The sequence below is a fragment of the Squalius cephalus genome (genome assembly GCF_949319135.1).
Source record: "Squalius cephalus genome assembly, chromosome: 13".
In the NCBI taxonomy this organism is placed as follows: Eukaryota; Metazoa; Chordata; class Actinopteri; order Cypriniformes; family Leuciscidae; genus Squalius; species Squalius cephalus.
The window spans coordinates 33,009,042-33,025,475 of record NC_137134.1 but is presented as its reverse complement, the minus strand read 5'-3'; the positions used below and the strand labels follow the sequence as shown (position 1 = coordinate 33,025,475).

General features: G+C 38.2%; 3 protein-coding genes across 6 annotated transcripts; 2 read left to right on the top strand and 1 right to left on the bottom strand.

Moving 5' to 3' along the window:
- The first annotated feature begins 732 nt into the window (after positions 1 to 732).
- Positions 733 to 8,353, top strand: LOC307170240 (keratin, type II cytoskeletal 8). Its single transcript, XM_079891309.1, has 9 exons — positions 733 to 1,121; positions 2,879 to 3,087; positions 3,333 to 3,393; positions 4,299 to 4,394; positions 5,771 to 5,935; positions 6,298 to 6,423; positions 7,123 to 7,343; positions 7,453 to 7,499; positions 7,863 to 8,353. The coding sequence occupies exons 1-9, from the start codon at positions 846 to 848 to the stop codon at positions 7,964 to 7,966; spliced, it is 1,305 nt and encodes a 434-aa protein (XP_079747435.1). The 5' UTR covers positions 733 to 845; the 3' UTR covers positions 7,967 to 8,353.
- Positions 8,354 to 10,362: 2,009 nt separating this feature from the next.
- On the top strand, positions 10,363 to 15,347 carry cox14 (cytochrome c oxidase assembly factor COX14). 3 transcript variants are annotated; one of them, XM_079891313.1, is made up of 2 exons: positions 10,363 to 10,381; positions 14,956 to 15,347. In XM_079891313.1, the coding sequence occupies exon 2, from the start codon at positions 14,963 to 14,965 to the stop codon at positions 15,143 to 15,145; it is 183 nt and encodes a 60-aa protein (XP_079747439.1). In that variant the 5' UTR covers positions 10,363 to 10,381; positions 14,956 to 14,962; the 3' UTR covers positions 15,146 to 15,347. The 3 variants fall into 3 exon arrangements, with proteins under 3 accessions (XP_079747439.1, XP_079747440.1, XP_079747438.1); XM_079891314.1 differs by lacking the exon at positions 10,363 to 10,381 and adding an exon at positions 13,538 to 13,561; XM_079891312.1 differs by lacking the exon at positions 10,363 to 10,381 and adding an exon at positions 13,820 to 13,903.
- On the bottom strand, positions 11,339 to 13,804 carry bcdin3d (BCDIN3 domain containing). Of its 2 annotated transcripts, XM_079891311.1 has the most exons (3): positions 13,370 to 13,581; positions 12,095 to 12,300; positions 11,441 to 11,995 (listed from the first exon to the last, which is right to left on the bottom strand). In XM_079891311.1, exons 1-3 carry the CDS (start codon positions 13,571 to 13,573, stop codon positions 11,746 to 11,748), a joined length of 660 nt encoding a protein of 219 aa, XP_079747437.1. In that variant the 5' UTR covers positions 13,574 to 13,581; the 3' UTR covers positions 11,441 to 11,745. The 2 variants fall into 2 exon arrangements, with proteins under 2 accessions (XP_079747436.1, XP_079747437.1); XM_079891310.1 differs by having other exon boundaries at positions 11,339 to 12,300; positions 13,370 to 13,804.
- Positions 15,348 to 16,434: the final 1,087 nt, after the last annotated feature.

Sequence of the window (16,434 nt, the reverse complement as noted above, 5' to 3'; positions counted from 1 at the left end):
AGTTAGAATTATCTAAATATATTTGTATTTTTGCATGATTTTGTAATGCACTTATAAGAATAGTAATTCACATATTATATTTGCACATATTATGATTGGCACATTTTCTTAAAAGGTAAAAAAGGTATAAAACACAACTGCCAGTTGATGAGGGTGAGAGTGAAGATGAAGATAAGATTATGGACAACAAAGCAGATAAAATGTCTTTCCAGTAGGTGGAGTGCTCAACCTATCTTAGTTTATCTAGACGACTGCTGGAGGGAAGGATAGCATGGTTTTGCTCGCATAGAAATACGCTTTTGCTATTTAAAAAGCACCAACAAGCTTGATTTTAGCTTTATATTAACATATTTTGTTTAAGCAAATCATAAAATCATGCTGTATTCTTAATAGTTGTCATCTTTCTGAAACTTATGCACACAAGTTCAAGATTTCTGGTTAATGTGGCCCTAAAATATAAAACAGTTTTAATAAAATGCATACACGAAATATATGATATTATGACTGCTTTTTTAAAAAAATGCGTTTATTGGGGCATGCAGTTAGTTTGGGAATGTTGTTGACATGGGCCACATTAAACATTTAGATGCTATATGAGAACAGTGAAACAGTAAGAAAGAGAAACTGAGAGAGTGTGTGTTCACTGCCGATCCGGGAACTCAGATAAAGCCGACAGTGTGTCCAATCTGAAACAGGTTTTCCCACAATAGGAACTCTCCACCCCATCCTGGTTGGAGTTTAAAAGCCCAGCCTCTCCACACAGAGAGAGACACCCGTCGTGCTCAGGTCTGCCCACCTGTTCTCATCTGAAACATCAGTTCAGTTTCTCTCGCCACTACCCAACGATGAGTCTGAGAAACAAACGCATCAGCTCCAGCAGCTCCGTGAGGATGGGAGGTTTCGGCTACAGCAGTTTAAGTGGGATCTCATTGGGAGCATCCGCTCCAAATTTCAGCACCAGCTCGGCATACTTGGGGCCTCCAATGGCCAGTGTCTCCGTCAACAAGAGCCTGTTGGCACCTCTCAACCTGGAGATCGACCCCAACATCCAGATGGTGCGCACTAAAGAGAAGGACCAGATCAAGTCCCTGAACAACCGCTTCGCCACCTTCATTGATAAGGTACAGTTGGGTTTCTTGTTCCCTGAGATTGGTATAGTTTCAGTTAAAAAGTAGGGGTTAAAATGAGTGTTGATGATATAGTTTTTATATGATCAACATCTCTTGCAGCAGAAACCTCCATATGAAAGGTGATTTGGTACGATAAATGATAGCTTATACCGTGACCCATTTCTCTGAAGCCTGAAACCTGATTAAACCTGATAAAAAGCAGGTCATATTTGACCAAGCCACTGAAGACAGCACTATCCCAGTGAGTATGAAGGAAGCTTTTGTGTGCCGGAGGACAATGCAACCGAATCCCAGGAGCCTGCCGGACTGAAATCGACACTTCAATCGCACTGAAGTACAACCAAGTCACTGTTGTGGGTCGGGGCAGGGCTGGGTCTTCCAACACGGGTCTCAGGTCGGCTTTTAAAGTGCTTGAATTTAAGGATTTACGCAGAAACCCATCTAGGTCAGCCACTACTCTCCGGAGTGTTACAGTTCGGCTAATGTGGAGTCATGTTACTCTGTTAATGAGTCCATCCTGGCAAGGTGGGCATCTATTAAAGCGGACAAGCTTTCAGGATGTGCAGTGAAGTGAAGAACTTTCAAGGAAGAACTCTTAAAATCAAGGTCAATGTACTGTTTATTGTCTCCCGTAGGAGGAATTTGTCTTGGATGAGAGAACTGCTGCAACATCAACCCACCCAAATACATCCATCATTCAACATTAATATCCATTCCACATAAAACACTCTTCCCTAAAAAATGGGGAAAAAAACCCCAAAATACTTAAATAAAAAAGAAAAACTATTTTACTTCACAAATTACCTAAAAAGTATGCAACTCCTATTTTTATATTATACCTCTAATCTGCCAACAATATGTGCAGTTGTATCACGACCTTACTGGAGTTGCTCATTAATCATTAAAATTAATCAACCAAATTAATGTTTGTAGCGATTATGCTTGCATACCAGTATGAAAAACACCTTGGAAAATTACTTTGGTAAAATACTGGAATTCCACAGAACACTGCAAAAAATGCTTCTCTTACTTTTGTCTCGTTTCCAGTCCAAATATCTAAAAAAAATTAAATCAAGATGCATTTACTAAAGAAGTAAAATGCCATAAAATATCATGTCTTGTTTTCTGGGGAGGGTAAATTGATTAAGTGAGTTTTTGCTTATAAAAAGTCAAATTATCTGCCAAAGGGGTAAGAAAAATAATCTTGTTTCTGTATGAATTAAGATTATTTTTCATACCCCATTGGCAGATAATTTATCTTTTTTTTTTTTAAGCAACAACTTGCTTTATTTTTATTTATTAACCCAGAAAACAAGACATAATATCTTATGCAATTTTACTCGTCTAGTAAATGCATTTTGATTTAAGAATTTTTAGATTTTTGGACTGGAAATAAGACAAAAATACCAAGAAAAGGGTTTTTTTTGCAGTGAAGTGGACTTTTTCCTTTCTGTTCTTGCAGAAGCATGACGGGAAAACTTGTAGAGAAGGACTTTAGTAACAGAGCTTCACTTTATTTGACCTACCTCATCATGTTCCTCAAGGAAGATTTACATTTAGAGTGAACAATGTCTACAAAGATCACATTTACTTTGATCACAGTGATATTATAAGTCCCGGTTTCTGCTGCATAAAATTCCATAAGGTTTCTTCTAACATTGAATACTGAGATTCAGCATCCATACTGGAGCCATTAATTCAATATTAAATGCAAATAAAAAAAATATTTTTTTGTTGTACCTCTACAGGTGCGCTTCCTGGAGCAGCAGAATAAGATGCTGGAGACCAAGTGGGAGCTGCTGCACAACCAGAGCCCGGGTCGGTCCAACGTCGAGCCCATGTTTGAGGCGTACATGGCCAACCTGCGCAGACAGATGGACGTGGTCAACAACGACAGAACCAAGCTGGACGGAGAGCTGAGGAACATGCAGGGTCTGGTGGAGGACTTCAAACACAAGTAAAGTCTTTAGATCTACGCTAGCGCCAATGTTAGCTGACCTCTGACGAGAGCCTCTCTTGTATTTCTTTTGAGAAACCGAATATGCAGCTTAACCTGATTCAACACAGCTCATTATTTATCATCAAAAACAACATATCACTATATTTACAATTAATCTTTCCAAAATCTCTTCAACACTTTTCTAAACTTGTCTTCTTTCTCAGATATCAGAAACTTTCACTTCCACTTTGTATTTTTTTCAGATATGAAGATGAGATCAACAAGAGGAACAACCTGGAGAACGACTTTGTGATTCTGAAAAAGGTTGGTTACCCATAGGGATGCACCGATATGAAAATCCGATAACCGATAATTCTTTATATTTGAAAGCCGATAACCGATATATTGGCCGATAAATCTAAATCCAAATTTTTAGATAATTTTTCAGGACATGATTACAAAAACAAAAATCTCACCATTAAAAGCCATGTCCCAAGCACACAATTATAACGTTCTCATTATAATTTGATGTAGCCTATATGACAGATTTGTGTCGCACACTGAACTTTATTTTCCTTTTTTGAAGTGATTTCAATCACATTTCAAGCAATTCAAAACCATCATGGTAAACAGTGTGCATCTGAAGTGTCTCAGATGAAGGAAACAATCCACTATTTATCAGCTTTAATATATCGCCCAACGTTTTTTCATAAAATTTTCATATATCGGCCGATATATCGTGCATCCCTAGTTAGCCATATGACTTTTGAGGTCAGAAGTCCAAAAAAGTCTCTTTATTTTACTTTATGAAACACAATACAAGAAAGAAGTATGACCTCATTTTGATGCGGGGTTAGGGCAGGTTACCAGGTAAAAAAGCTGAACTTTTAGGACCAGGGAAAGTTAAACTTTCACAACACGTTCAATAAAAGCAGCCCAGGCGAGGGAACAATGAGATGTCTGGGAGGGGTAAAGAGCTAAAGTTAAGACTGGAGGGATCAAATCACCACCGACAAAAGCCTGGGTGGGGATGTGGCATTATTTATACACTAGAGGATATCTGTTTTCAATGGCCTACAGAGAGTAGCAAGAAGTCAAAGTTGCATACTAAATATCTACAAGATGTAGCTCTATTGAATATCGATATGCCTAATTCAATGCCCAAGGAAGACATACAAGTTATTCAAGGTTGCAATTGAGAAGAGGAAAAACTGTACTGTGTCCCTCAGGATGTAGACTCTGCGTATCTGGTGAAAGCTGATTTGGAGGATAAAGTTGGTGCCCTGACTGATGAGATCAACTTCCTGAGGACCCTCTACGATGAGGTGATTCACTCACACACACACACACACACACTCACACACACACACACACACACACACACACACACACACACACACACACACACACACACACACACACACACACACACTTCTTGCACCTGACTCCAAGTTGCAACAGGTCAAAATTGCTTTGAGAGAAAAAAAAAACCATACAAATCTCATCAGTATATTAGTCACACTTTATTATTGCATGTAAAATACCAGTAAATAAAACAAAATGTTTTCAAAGATAACAAGCACAAATGAAGTATAAAACAGAAAAAATAATTAATAGTGGCATTCATTATAAACAACATTTATTATAAAAGCCAAGCCTGAATAAATTTGTAAAACCAGTGTTGGAAATGCATTATACAAATAAACTCGAGCTCACAAACCTTTCATCCAGCACTGATCCAAAAGTGTGCATGTTTGCAATGCTAGAGGTAAATAAGTCGCTTTAGAATATAAGTTGCAGCATGTTTCAGATTATAAAAAAACAGTATGCAAAAGAACATTATTTTAATGTTTTGTCTTTAAATCTTGAACTACACATAAGGATAACCAAATACCAAGACCAATTTGTCTATACAGTGCTTAAATACACTAGCCTGGGAAAACCAGACAACTTCCGGCAAATTTAGATTTCGCTCTGCAAGTAGTCTGGCAAAGAGCTCATTCAAGCCCATTTCTAATCCGTCGTTGGGGCGGGCTTTACACGATGATGATTGCTCTGATTGGTTTTAGGTCTATCCAATTGCTCCCAGAGGCATTTGAGCGACGTCCGTTGGTGAAGCGCAACTTTTAAATGCATTATTATATTCAAACTGCAAACACATGAGGACAGTCTCCATGAAAGACCCACTGGCAGATGAACGTGCTACTACATTTCTCTCCGATTAAATTAGATTTAATAGAGGATTTTAACTGTGACAAGATGATTGACAGGGCAGTTTACGTGACAGGATGCACGCAACAGATCCGTCCGATAAAGATGACGAAGTAGTATGTCCCAAAGCTTGCCTAATTTTTTGCTACACATTCAAAAGTAAATACCTTTTCTTCACAAAAAGAGTACATACTTTTATGGCATAGTGTAACTTAGGTGAATTGGGACGCAGCATATGGCTTTACACGAAGACGATCGCTCTGATTGGTTTTAGGTCTATCCAATTGCGCCCAGAGGCATTTGAGCGACGTCCGTTGGTGACGCCCCTTTGGAAATGAGTTATTAATGAAGCTTTGCCAGACCATAACTCAATTACTACTGAGAATGGTCTGGTTTTAACCAGGCTATAAATACACATCTAACAATGTAGTTTCCACAGAGCTAAAGCTCCCTCAAACACACATAAAATTGCCTTGTCTCTCCGGACCAGGAATTGCGTGAGCTGCAGGCCAGCATTAAAGACACATCCGTCGTCGTGCAGATGGACAACTCGCGAAACCTCAACATGGATCATATCGTGGCCGAAGTCAAGGCTCAATACGAGGATATCGCAGCCAGGAGCCGCGAAGAGGCCGAATCCTGGTACAAGTCCAAGGTAGACACAAAATACAAACTTCTTCCGAGAGATTTGTCTCTTAACATCTTGAAACTTGAACTAGAAAAAGCAAACTCATTGTCCTAAAATTGATTTTATACATTTGGGAATTGATTGGCTAGGGAAAGTCATTTTAGAGGCAATTCAATACATTTTGATGAGCGATTTTCCACTGGAATGAGTAATCCTTCACAATGTGACCAGGAAGATGGATAAAGAAAGTAAACTTTACATGTTGACCCTAGGTGTTTTTCTCCATAGAGCTCCATAAACGCCTAGTAGGAATGAAATTAGTCTAGTTAAAACACCTTTCATTACAGTAATGTGTGTACTGATCAGTTTTTCCATCTCGCTCTGGTCAGTTTGATCAGATGTCCTCTCAGGCCAGTCAGTACAACGACGAACTGCGAAACACTAAAGGAGAGATCGCAGATATCAACCGCATGATCAGCCGTCTGCAGAGCGAGATCGAGGTTATTAAATCACAGGTGAGGATATATACCTTGTGAACTGAATTTTTCTGGGACTATTACGGTGATTTATTGTGTAACAGGTGGTTACTTTTCCTTGCCATCCTGGGTTAATTTACATTTTGACAGGTTTAATCCTGTCTGGCGCCCGAAGATTTCCTTAAAATAATGTATTTATGTTAGGTCCACCACCGTTACGTTCAAATATTTAAAAAAATAATGATATTCGAACGAATATTAGGCAGCCTTTTATATTCGAACCTGTTATGGGCATTATTTTTTGTAAATGTGTTTGCTTGTAAACGTTGTTTTCAATTCAGTTTCCGAGGCTTTTTCACGCCTGGTGAAGTTGTGAATCGTGAGCTCATTAGCAAGGCTATTATTGGTCATCTGGGCTCCTGTAGGTGACGTTAGCGTCCTGGTTAGCACTTATTTTGTATACCAAAACAATGGCCGCGCCAACGCCTACAACAACCACGCCTGACGAGGAGCTCGAAATCTACACTCCTGACAATTTGAAAAAAAAAAAGTGTGGCGCTACTTGGGTTCCCAAAGAAACAGGGAAAAATCACGTGTAAGGACAAAGTGATGTGTAAAATATGTAGGACCAAACTCCCCACCTGTCAACACTACATCCCGGCATCCCGAAAATTTCAGAATGAGAATTTCAGACTCAGTGTGCAAGGACCTTTACTCACGAGGCCACTATCATTTTAGCGTGCAAACCTGGAGAACCAGATAGCGGAGGCCGAGGATCGTGGCGAGATGAGTGTGAAGGAGGCCAAAGGTCGTCTCAAGGATTTGGAGGAGGCGCTACAGAGAGCCAAGCAGGACATGGCCCGCCAGCTCCGCGAGTACCAGGAGCTCATGAATGTCAAGTTGGCGCTGGACATCGAGATCGCCACCTATAGGAAGCTTCTGGAAGGAGAGGAGGACAGGTAACATGTCAAGTCCTATTTTAGTGCATCGTTCTCTACCTAAGAGAAGTGGAACTGGAGTGTTTGCATTAATAAATATTGACCGTCTCATTGTTTTGACCATTCACAGAATTGGGCAGCAGTCCATTGTGAACATCCAGGCTGTTCCCAACTACAGTAAGTCTGAGTGGACAAGTGTGACATTACTCATTACAACAATGACGACAGTACACACATAAAACATTTGACTTCTACAAAAGGCTCCTCAATAGTGTTTGCCGACACATTACTGTATGAAACACCCACTTTACACTATATGATCAATTGTCCAGGAAGAAAATCAAGCCTGTCTAAGATTTTTAGAGAGGATATTCAACACCGTATTACAGTAAAATATTCAAATGAAAGAAATATGGGTCGCGACTCGCGAATGCCATTTCATGTCGACTTTAACTTGTTCTTTACCAGCACTTTAAACCTTCATACTTCATATACACAATCTGGAAGCTGAATATTATTATTATTATTTTTGATTCACAGGTTCCAAAGGGGCGAATGGTTTTCAGCAGAACAGCTCTCCATCACCTAAAATCCTGATCAAGACTACTGAAACCAGAAACAGCACCAGATTCAGCACTCACTGAAGTGTTCACCATGATCAAATACGCTATACTATACCGAAGACAGTTAACCTTATATATAGAAGTAGTTTTCTTTCATCTTTATGTGAATCAATGAGAGCAATCTGCAATGAATTTTTCTGAAATAACAAAGACCTTGTGTGTGATTCAAATATATTATAAACATATATATTCAATATACAAAAAAATATTAAATGACTATATAATGTGAAATTGTGGAATGATTTATTCTATAGAATTAAATGCTTGTATTATTCAATGAGATGAAGCCTGTAAATGTGGTCAATTTCTCTTGCAATACAATCTGATAAACTTTAAGGCTTAAACAATAGAAGTTATATTGTATTGTAATTTTATTGGTTAAACAGTAAAAAACAGAAATCTGATTTAAAAAAAAAATCTGTTTGAACTGTTAGATCTTATTGTTTACTTCTTTTTTTTTTGTATGCAAAATCAGTATTTCATGTAGATATACCTGCATAGTGATTTCAACAAATGGTGAAATCAGAGCAGACAGTCCTAAAAAATGTTATATAAAAAACAGTGTGTGCAGTGTGAACAAAGCCTAAAAGACCTAAAATAAAAATCAATCAACAAATCATACAGAAAAAAAAAGTCCTGATCAGGAAAGAAACAAGACGGTCTGAAAATAAACACCAAATATTCTCCACAGAGCAATTTTAGTAATTTCTTCCTGTAAAACCTGCTCAAATGTAACACATATAGCCTAATTTGCTTCATTTGGCTACAGGCAATGTGCACTCTGTGACAGTAAAACATGATATGATTTGCCTTTCATGTTCCCTAAATCCCAATGACTCGAGGCTTCAGATACTGACATGATAGGCCTATAGTATACACTAATAACAGCTGTGGGAATAAATTGTGTTGGAGCAATATAGCAGAACCCCCCCGGGAGGAGATGAGCTGTCTTCAGCACATTATGGTCAATGAGGGTTTAACATAATTTCTGATCAGACAAAATCCAAATTTCCTCAAAATTACATCCTGTTGATGAAAAGCATCAAAGAGGAATGTCACTGTGTGAAGGCCACGATACACCTGCTGTTCTTCCCTAAATTGCTCCACATAGTTGACATTTAAACATTAGATTACCACCACAGCTCTTAGTAGCTGGCCTCATTACACTATAGGCATAGTTCGAATTACGGGGGTCCGACCCCCTAGATGAGACTTGGACTCTCCCAAAAGGGATGAAAATAATAGTTTGGGGGGTATTGAAAGAAAATGTAATAAAATATAATGTTAGCCTATCCTAAATTGTATGTATTTAAATGCAGTATTACCATCACATTCCTACGGAAGCCCTAAGAGGCCATGGATTATATTTTTTTTCTCTGTTGTTTTCTCGTGATAATTATTTAATTTTCTCGTGATCTCGAGATAACAAAAGTTGTTTTCTCGTGATCACGACTTAATTTTCTCGTTATCTCGAGATAACAAAAGTTGTTTTCTCGTGATCACGACTTGGTTTTTTTTCTGCGTAGTCGGCACGTATAAGCACCAAAAGCAGAATAAAGCAGCATCATGGATGATCGCATTCGCTTTTACTTTGATAACGGGCTCACTCAAAATGAAATATATGTCTGTCAGTGATTGACGACTTCCACATTAGTGTCCGACACTTAGAAGGAGGCTGTCAAGTCTGCAACTTTATCGTATAAGACAATAGCTACCCTGAACGTGTAGTCAGTTTCATTGCCAGCCAACTTCAGGGACCTGGACGTCTGCATGTCTACCAGATTTATGTTTGAAAGATTTAGATTAATGTTTTTTTGCGGCTGACCCGACAAATGGTCAGAGAGGTTCAGTTAAGTCTGGCCAGGTTCTCCTCTGGGACACCTCTCTCTCAAAGCAGTTATAAAATCCATCTCTTCTGCGGGCTTTTTATGAAGTAGATTTCAAAATCAAAGAAGCCAGCTCGCACGTAGGCTACATCATGATATACACAACATTCAGAAGGAGCGAGATTTTCTCGCGAATCGCGATACACATGACGGCGTGAGAAAACGGTTTTATGTCGAGATCATATATTAGAAATTAAGTCGTGATCACGAGAAAACAACTTTTGTTATCTCGAGATAACGAGAAAATTAAGTCGTGATCACGAGAAAACAACTTTTGTTATCTCGAGATCATGAGAAAATTAAGTCGTGATCACGAGAAAACAAGATAGAAAAAAATAACAATCCATGGCCTCTTAGGGCTTCCGTACATTCCAGCAATTCAGGAAATAATCTAATGAAATACGATTTTCAAACCCTCACTTCCCATTGGGCTGTACCATTTCTCTGGTACGTTCAGACTGTGTTCTTTGCTATGGTTCTTTGATATCACTTCACTAGCTCTGTCAAAACAGTGTACCGGGTACGGGCGCAGGCGTTTGTCAGCGAAAAAGTAAGAGTAAGTGGCTGAGCGGTGGCCATACGTCTAATATTTCACTGCCTTTGTAACATAGTATTGTATGTTAATCTAATATTCTAATATTCATCTAATATTGTTTAACCGGAGGTCTCCCTTCCACTCAACGGCCACGACCATCGCTGCTTAATTTAAAAACATTAGGCCTACAATCACACGCCGTGGCAGGAGTTTCATACTGACACGGGGAGAGGATTAATGAGGCGATATCATTTTGTTCATTCTTAACAAGAGAGAATCTGCACTAATTTTCAGGGAATTTCGCATATAGATTAGTGGTTTTCATGTGTAATGTGTATGTAAGCCTATATTAAATGGAGAATGACGTCACCAGTCGGCTGTACCCACCCCACCACACACACACACCACACTGACTATAGAGGCCTACTTCACTAAATTAAATCAGCTGTATAATTTCTTACCGCGAAGATTCACAATTTTACAGAGGTAATCTCCTCTCCGTTAGTCGTCCAGAACTTCTCAGTTTCACGTACTTCTGTTGCTTTCACTTGGTTTGTTAAAATGTAAGTGTCCCGATTAATAAAGCAATATATTATAACATAATTACATAAGAATAATACGAACAGCCACCAGACCGTTTCGTCTGTTTTTGAATTCTGAGAGCGCGGGAGTCGGGACGATTTCTGTGACTTGGGAGGCGGGAAGCGCGCGCCGATTTCTTAATTATTGGATTAATATGATCATTGGATTAATTGTAAGAAAGTATAATGCGTTTTAGGGTTATACTTATAGCTCACGTCATTTGGCGACTTAATGTGATGCTTTTCTACACAATATTTTAACTGCTCATTTTACAGGATAAAGTTAAAGTGCTTAGACCACTTTAACTTTATCCTGTAAAATGAAATATTGTGTAGAAAAGCTGAAATACAATTTATGCAGAGAAAACCGTATACACTAGACAAAAGAATTGTGTAGTATAGCGTTTATTAAAATTATTTTTTTATGCTAAAATAACTATTTTTAAGCTAACTTATAATAATAATACCTGATAAAAAAATAAATAATAATAATAAAGTTGTCAAAAATAATCATTTATATATGCAATGATTTACAATTACAAAGACATTACTGGGGACAAACATCCATATCCATTATAATAATAATATAAAAAAGTCTTAATTGCAAGTGTACATCAGATATACAAAAAATACAGATGTAAAATCCTCAAACTCATGGCAAAAGCAAACACCTCTAGCGCCCCCTAGTGTTTGGTAACTAGAATTACAAAGAATTGTAGTGGCTCCGAGTACCAGAGTAGGGTTAACTGAGTCAGTCCATAGTCAGCATACACACAGACATCTATCTGAATGTGTTTCTCATAATTCTCGTCTTCTGAAGAGCAGAAGACTTCTGTCCCAGGTTGTATTACCGAAACTCTGCACCAGCTCCATGCCGCACTGCTTTTCCAAGTGCTCTTTCGCATGCGCAGCCATGTCCCCTCGAATCTCAAGGGCCTTGAAGTGTTCGAAGTCACTGCGGCCCAGTTTGCGTAAGCGTCGTGCAGCAGAGCGGTAACACTTCCACGGCTGAGCCTCCAGCAGCAGAAACTCACTGAGAGACGCCAGTCTGGAGAGGAGAGACAGAAACGCAGCGTCTCCGTGATTCAGGTGCACCCACATAGTCACCGCGAAACACGTGCACAGGTGGAAGCGGGGGCAGACAAACCTGCCCAAATACGCCTCTAGCGCTGCCCGGCTCTCTTGAGCATCCGTGATATCCAGGGGGATGAACTGGATATTCTGGGGGAAAGGGTTGGAGTTTTGTGCCCGAAGGATTAGATCTCGGTCCAGGTCGAATCCAAGCAGATGCAGTTCTCTTTTAGGAGAGGCGTCCTCGTGCAGTAAATGCTTGTACAGAGCAACGGACAAGTCCTGACAGAGGGAATCATATAAAACACATACTGGTGATTATGACAGATTGTCCTATACCAAAACCAATCCGGTGATAATGTACTGTGACACTAATATCTATGACAAAATTATAATTTAAGTCTCATAAAGAGCAATTTAACAACTTCTAGACAATAAAACAATTCACTGCAGAGCATAACTAAAAAAACAAAACAAAACTAGATTAACCATTTTATAGATTTTAATTTCCATGACTTTTCCATGCCTGAAAAAATCTGATACTGCTTGATTTATGACCTAATTTCCTTAGTATTTATAGTGGTTTTACACTTAAGACTCATTTCATACTTACAGATACATACATACAGAGGGTTAGGATTCAATGATATCTGTCTAATAAGTTATTAGTAACAGATCTTTAAAATATGAAGGGTAAATATACTTAAAGGGTTAGTTCACCCAAAAAAATTGATTCATTAATTACTCTCCCTCATGTCGTTCCAAACCCGTAAGACATTCGTTAATCTTCAGAACACAAATGAATTTATTTCTGATGAAATCTGAGAGCTTTCTGTCCCCTCCATTGACAGTCTACGCAACTACCACTTTCAAGCCCCAGAAAGGTAGTAAATACTTTTTTTTTTTCTTTTTGCAAGCAAAGCACTTGCGTTGCTTCATAAAAATTAGGTTAAACCACTTAAGTCACATAGATACTTTAAATGATGTATTTACTATCTTTGGGGCTTGGAAGTGGTAATTGTGTAGCTGTCAATGGAGGGACAAAAATCTCTCAGATTTCATTAAAAATATCTTAAGATGAAGATGAATCAAAGTCTTACAGGTTTGTAATGACATGAGGATTAGTATTTAAATGACACAATTTTCATTTTTGGGTATTTATCTTTTGTATTATTATTATTTTACAGATTCAAGATTATTAAAATAAGATACAAGGTTATTAAAATGAATGAATTTAACAAGTTTTACATAATTCAACAAATTCCTAATTTGTTAAAAATGTATTCAACAAGTTTAACATCTAATAATATCGAGCATAATATGATTTAAACACTATATAAATGCTTCGTACCCCTGAGTTACATCCCACATCCAGCATTAAAACACGTTCACTTCTGTCAGAACCGAACCCGATGTTTTCAAGCAGCGCTTCTGGTATCAAACCCAGCCGATTCTCTGGTGGGTTGAAGGAGTAATAGTTGATGAAGTTTCCATAAGGAGCGGCTCCTGGATCTTCATTTTCCTCTGAACTCACATGGGGAACGTGAGTCTCCATCGCTGTCCAACAACAAAACAATTCCTGACGGCTCGCGCTGCCGTAGAAGCTAGTTCCTCATATTGAATCGAATTAATACGGTGTACACATTTATTATGTTAGAAAAAAGAATGCAGCAATGAGATACATATATTTTGTTCTGTGTTGTAAAATATTAAAATATATCGTTTATAAACCCAGACGAAAACTACAAACTACCGCATTTACTAGATTTGACCCTTCTGCTTTGCCATAGAGTTACGAAATGAAACTGCGCATGCGCATTAACATTTGCCTCTGACATTGAGAACGAGCTGCATTTCCTCTTACTTTGAATTGGTTATTAAACAGGTAAGACTCTACATTTGGGTATTTTATGTAACTGCAGTAACTTTAAAGTAGGACCGACGTTAAACAAAGTGAAAATCTAGTTGTAGATTAGATGTCTAAGATGCTAACTCGCACTGGTGTGTTTTAAAACTAAAGAGAAATAAAATTCGTATTCACTAACATGAGGTTTAGTATTACCATCGGTATTAAACATTGTACATTGTATTGCCATGTTTTTGGCTATGTATGTAACATGGTAATATCTTTGACATATCTCAGAGGATCATGTGAAAATATTAATCATTTATCATAATACTTGCATGGTAAATGTAACTGTGTAGTATGTCACATGTAAACAACGGTGAAACTATGAATTACTCCTCTTTATTATATTTAGATGAATGTAACTCAGTGTAACGGATAAGTTAAAAAACTAAAATGATTTAGACCCTATTAAGCCTATTTTGAATCTACTGCCACAAATCTACACAATACCGGCTACTACAACTGGTGTATTTTAAAGGGATAGTTCACCAAAAAGTGAAAGTTCTGTCAACATTTTCTCAACCTCAAGTTGTTCCAAACTTGTTTATTTGTTTTGTTGAACACAAATAAAATTATATTTTGAAGAATGTTGATAATTAGTTCTGGTCCCCATTGAATTCGATAATATTACTTTATTTTTTCATACTTAAGTCAATGGGGGCCAGCAACTGTTTGGCTACCCACATTCTTTAAAATATCCTCATTTCTGATCAACAGAATAAAGAAACTCATACAAGTTTAGAACAACTTGAGGGTGAGTAAATAATGACAGTATTTTCATTTTTTTTAAGGCCTGATATTATTCACGTTGATCATCTTTGACATTGAATATCCCAGCTAATGATTTTTGGTTTCCAAAACATGCATTTTAAGGTTTGTTTTTGGGTTAACCAGTAAAGTTTCTTTACAGACACAGACCATTCTCCTAACGTTCTTAATTGGTTCTCCAAATAACCATATGGGAACGTTCTGTGTTTGCTGTAATGCTGCTAGTTCACCTCACCTGAGTTCATGTCATGTTCCCCCAGATCCGTCATGTTCGGTGGGAAGCGCATCGCAGACGCAGGCTATAAGCTGTTCTCGGGCTCCATGATGCTGTTGACGGTGTACGGTGGATACCTGTGTGTCGTGCGGGCTCAACGCTACATGCAGAAACAGAAGCAGCTCGAGCTGACGGCACAGAGCGAGAGCACGGATACAGGGAGCATTAAAGACTGAACACAATCCCTGAGCCGGACACTGATCATGTCACACGGGTGGGACGTTACGGGACTCAGCAGTGTGTGGAAGTGTGTTAACAGACACACACCTGCGTTCATGAGCCTCAAAGGGTTCGTTTGTCAAGTTCAGTGGCTCTGAATGAGGTCTCTACTATGGAAACAGTGATTTATGATGTAATATATTAAATGTTCCTTGTAAAATCTACTATCCTGAGTTTTGTCCTATCAATTTGCATGATTCCCACACCTGTTGACAAATTATTTTACCATGTTTTTTCTTTTTTTTTTCTGGACTGGTAAAAATGATTTTTAAGCACATGACATTGTCGAACTGAACCTAAATTGAAATGATGATATTTCAGCATTGTTTTGTTAACCAAGGGGATGTTTGCTAGCCTGACTACGTCAGACTTCGTACTTCCGCTTAATTTCATTTCGCTTCTGTACTCAGTCTGAGACAGCCAATCAACGAACAGAGGGCGGGCTGAGAGCCGTGACGACATAAACACTGATTGTACCGTGGATGCGTAGATTTACTTCACATAATCTGCAAAAGTCGTTCACAGCCATGTTTACTCCGGTATTTCGCTCGATGGTTTTGTTTTTGCATCATACATGTGTTTACAGTGGAAGTTAGATGCGGCTGAGCATGCGCATAACACACGCCATAACCAAATGTCATGTGATTGGCTTACGGGTAACCAATGATTTTAAACTTCAGATAAGCGCCCCCCGCGAGAAAGAAAACACTTTTCTATTATGCCCTTCCAGACTCTGTCTACGAAGCAAAGCGAAGTAGCAGAGTTTGGTATTACCAGGCTAGATGTTTGCACTAAACCATTTTCAACTAAAAACATAGAACTTTTTCTGCGTTTTGGCTTTTAATTTACACAATGGCATTTTGGGGGCCTGAAAACAAACTTTTGAAAATGTGTTTGAAATTGCATGTAAACTACAAAAACATGAATTTATGAAAATGATGACGTCATGCGCATGTGTATTACATGTTCAGTCTCTAGTTTCTTTACAAAGTGACGTCGCCATCTACTGGCCTGGCATGAATAATACAGTGTTTTTAGTCGTTTTGCGGGTCCGTGTGAACAGGGATATGTTTGACAACGTTGTCGTAAAACTTTTCTGTTTTTAGTACATCGTTGTCGTGTAAACATACCCTAAAACTATTAAAAAGTAGTTAACATTAATTGAAATAAAATATTAGATTTTAAATTATATTAGAAATTTTGATGTGCAAGTAACTTGAGTTAAAGTATTTAAGTACTAAAATGA

What these genes read in the sequence shown, in the direction of transcription:
- LOC307170240 (XM_079891309.1), top strand. Translation starts at nt 846, where the DNA reads ATGAGTCTGAGAAACAAACGCATCAGCTCCAGCAGCTCCGTGAGGATG. An exon ending in GTGGAGGACTTCAAACACAA is followed by an intron (nt 3,088 to 3,332) that starts GTAAAGTCTTTA and finishes TATTTTTTTCAG; the next exon opens with ATATGAAGATGAGATCAACA. An exon ending in CCAGGCTGTTCCCAACTACA is followed by an intron (nt 7,500 to 7,862) that starts GTAAGTCTGAGT and finishes TTTGATTCACAG; the next exon opens with GTTCCAAAGGGGCGAATGGT.
- bcdin3d (XM_079891310.1), bottom strand. Translation starts at nt 13,573, where the DNA reads ATGGAGACTCACGTTCCCCATGTGAGTTCAGAGGAAAATGAAGATCCA. An exon ending in ATGTGGGATGTAACTCAGGG is followed by an intron (nt 12,301 to 13,369) that starts GTACGAAGCATT and finishes TCCCTCTGTCAG; the next exon opens with GACTTGTCCGTTGCTCTGTA.
- cox14 (XM_079891313.1), top strand. Translation starts at nt 14,963, where the DNA reads ATGTTCGGTGGGAAGCGCATCGCAGACGCAGGCTATAAGCTGTTCTCG.